Source organism: Galendromus occidentalis, unplaced genomic scaffold (assembly GCF_000255335.2).
Source record: "Galendromus occidentalis unplaced genomic scaffold, Mocc_1.1 scf7180000076583, whole genome shotgun sequence".
In the NCBI taxonomy this organism is placed as follows: Eukaryota; Metazoa; Arthropoda; class Arachnida; order Mesostigmata; family Phytoseiidae; genus Galendromus; species Galendromus occidentalis.
The window spans coordinates 620631-623772 of record NW_003804572.1 but is presented as its reverse complement, the minus strand read 5'-3'; the positions used below and the strand labels follow the sequence as shown (position 1 = coordinate 623772).

General features: G+C 51.8%; 1 protein-coding gene across 1 annotated transcript; it reads left to right on the top strand.

Annotated features, from left to right (window-relative positions):
• Positions 1 to 819: 819 nt before the first annotated feature.
• On the top strand, positions 820 to 2432 carry LOC108865287 (uncharacterized). The gene is made up of 2 exons (XM_018642217.1): positions 820 to 1363; positions 2230 to 2432. Exons 1-2 carry the CDS (start codon positions 820 to 822, stop codon positions 2430 to 2432), a joined length of 747 nt encoding a protein of 248 aa, XP_018497733.1.
• Positions 2433 to 3142: the final 710 nt, after the last annotated feature.

The window sequence follows — 3142 nt, the reverse complement described above, 5'->3', positions numbered from 1 at the left end:
TGGGACGCTGTTGCCAGCTTCCGGCTTCCTTGAAGAGCATTCGGGAAAATGCGTCAAAAACCTGCGCAGTCAATTTCTTTAATGGTTAATGGTTCATTGTGATCCAGATTGAGGTGTATATCCGTTTATCCGTTTATTTGTATATATACACAGTCAATCAGCCTTTCATATCAGGCGCGAAATTCGGCAGATCGTTGTTTGTCCCAGTTCTCCAGGATTCTTTTTGTCCTTCTTACTTCGGTTGCATTGTTCGCTTCTTCGTGGAGTCCGAGACGGCACTGGAGTTCTTCTCCCGTGTGGTAGATGTCGTTGCATTCGAAGATGACGTGTTCCATCGTCTCCCCGTAGATGCCACACCTGGGACAGGTTTTGTCGATTCCGGGGTACATCTTGTGAGTTCTGGTTGGCAACATGTTGGCTTTGGCCAAGGTAGGAGGGCGCTTCCCTTACTGTTATCGTAGGTGAAGCTAGTTACACCTCGAGTCTTCTTTCCCACGGCGTAGGTTCTGAGGCTCGTCTTGAGGAGCATGTTGTCTCTCCACATCGCCTCTTGGGTCTCCCGTAGCCTCTCTTCGATCCTTTTGTTGAAGATATTCGAGAGCGGGCGTTTTTCTACATCGAATCGGAGTCTGATGTCTGAGCACTTGTATTTTGCTCGAAGTCGTTCGGTTGTAGCAGACCGCCCGGGCCGCCATTCTGTTTAGCGTAGATCTATAACAACGAAGTTAAATAAACGCTAACTCGTTACACGACGACCCAACTCGCCGTCTCGTCTGTATCATACTCCAGTCGACCCGCTTCAGTGGTGACCCGGACGTGATGTCCACCCCCGCCGAAGAGTCTACCCCCGCCCGAGTGGCGGCCGTTTCGATCAAGCTACCACCTTTCTGGCCAAAACAGGCCGGCATGTGGTTCAGGACCATCGAGTCTCAATTCAACTTGCGAGGCATCACCGATGATCAAACCAAGTTCGACTACACGCTGACGACCCTGGACGCCGACACTCAAGAAAGGGTAGCAGACTTCTTCGACGAACTCCCTGCCAAGGGACTCCGGTATGACGCTTTCAAACGACGAGTCCTCGAGTCATTCCGGCTCGATGTGAATCAACGTATGGCTTCCCTGGTCAACCTGTCTATCGGGGACGATACACCTTCTAGACTCCTCGATAGGATGCTAGCTCTCTACAGGCCGGATACGAAGGCTTCAACGAATCCTCTCTTCCGCTACCACTTTCTCCAGAAGCTTCCCCTGCATATTCGTGATCAACTGGCACCGAACGACCACTACGAGCTTCGGGAGCTGGCCAAGTGCGCTGATAAGGTCATGGGTCATGGCCCAACTTCAGGGAGCGATTCCGACAGTCAGCGTTGTCGACGAGAGTTAAGAAGAGATTGAGGCTGTTTCGCGTCCCGCTCCGAGAGGAAAAAACAGAGCAAGAACGGGAATCCTCAACGCGAGCCTAGAACCTCTGCTATCTGTAGATTCCACGCGAAGTTCGGGGAGCTATCGCGTAGATGTACCATGCCGTGTGCTTGGCGGGGTCAGACGGCTCAGGATCAGGGAAACGCATCCACCGGCCGTCACTGATCGCCCTCGCGGCCGGTACCCAGACGAAAGGCGATCTATTTTTCGTGCCCTGCGCCCTGTCGGACCGCGAGTTTTTGGTCGATACCGGTGCACAAGTCAGTATCGTGCCGCCATCCGCGACGGAGCAGAAATCCCCGAGCATACATCACTTGATCGCCGCAAACCGTAGTAAAATTAATACATACGGCAAGAAAACTTTAACGGTAAACCTCGCTGGCCGGTTCAAGCCTACGTGAAGGGTTCAAGCATACGTGTAGTCGAACTTGGTTTGATCATCGGTGATGCCTCGCAAGTTGAATTGAGACTCGATGGTCCTGAACCACATGCCGGCCTGTTTTGGCCAGAAAGGTGGTAGCTTGATCGAAACGGCCGCCACTCGGGCGGGGGTAGACTCTTCGGCGGGGGTGGACATCACGTCCGGGTCACCACTGAAGCGGGTCGACTGGAGTATGATACAGACGAGACGGCGAGTTGGGTCGTCGTGTAACGAGTGAGCGTTTATTTAACTTCGTTGTTATATATCTACGCTAAACAGAATGGCGGCCCGGGCGGTCTGCTACACGGTCTCCTGGTACGCCTAGGTTTTCTTCAGAGTGAGCTCCATCATTCTCAAGATCGCTTTCGGCCATCTATTTCCAGGCATCGATCTCACTCTTTCGAAGTATCTTAGTTTGCTCAGGGCATCCCTTGCTTCGAAGGATGACCATCCGAGTTCGCCTTCGACGAACTCGTTCGATACTCTCGATCCTGGAATCCCTACTGCCCACTTCCCGGCTTTCCGCTGGGCTCTATCCAGGGCGTCCCTCAAACTGGCGCTCCTCACCAAGACCGAGTTGGCATAGGTGAGTTTCGGGACGGCGGTTGCTTTCCACTGCACTCTAGTGTTAGTAGTATACATGAGAGTAGGTTCAGCGTTCAGCCCTCTCCGGAATATAGAGTACAAAACAATGCGACGATTCTCACCAGTCGAACGACGACTGGGTCGTCGCTCGGCGATTTCGACCATTGGCTCTGAATGAAAGCTTTCCTTAGTACCGCCTCCCCTCTACGTTTGCTGCTGGCGATGTCACGGAGGAGTCTAAGGAAAGCAAGTCGCGTCAGTTTCTCTTTCATCCGTAGAACATTCAGAAACTCGAGAGGGGTCGGGCCACCGATGAATTCCGCCTTACAGCGGCTGTCTCCTCCCTCGCAAATATTATTCGTGCGAACTGGTTCGTTGATGGAAAAGTCATCCGGCCCTATTCCTTCCATCCAATGGGTCTCGAAGTAACGGAGGAAGGGTCCGAACTTGCAATCAGAAACCATCATTAATAATTGAGAACATCGCTTCGAAAACGGGCACAAGACTGCGCACCTTGTGCCCTCTCTCTTTCGCATAAAATGGTGCTTATCATATATCAATGCACCCGAGAATAACTTCTTCAGGGGAGAAACTCTTCTCCGAAAAAGGCTAGATTCTTCAAGCTATTTTTTCACAGTCAGCTCACTTCGCATTTGACTGCATCTCTGGAAGTTACATTTGAGTTCTCGTACAAAATTTTAACTCGGCAGG

What these genes read in the sequence shown, in the direction of transcription:
- LOC108865287 (XM_018642217.1), top strand. Translation starts at nt 820, where the DNA reads ATGTCCACCCCCGCCGAAGAGTCTACCCCCGCCCGAGTGGCGGCCGTT. An exon ending in TTCAGGGAGCGATTCCGACA is followed by an intron (nt 1,364 to 2,229) that starts GTCAGCGTTGTC and finishes ATCTATTTCCAG; the next exon opens with GCATCGATCTCACTCTTTCG.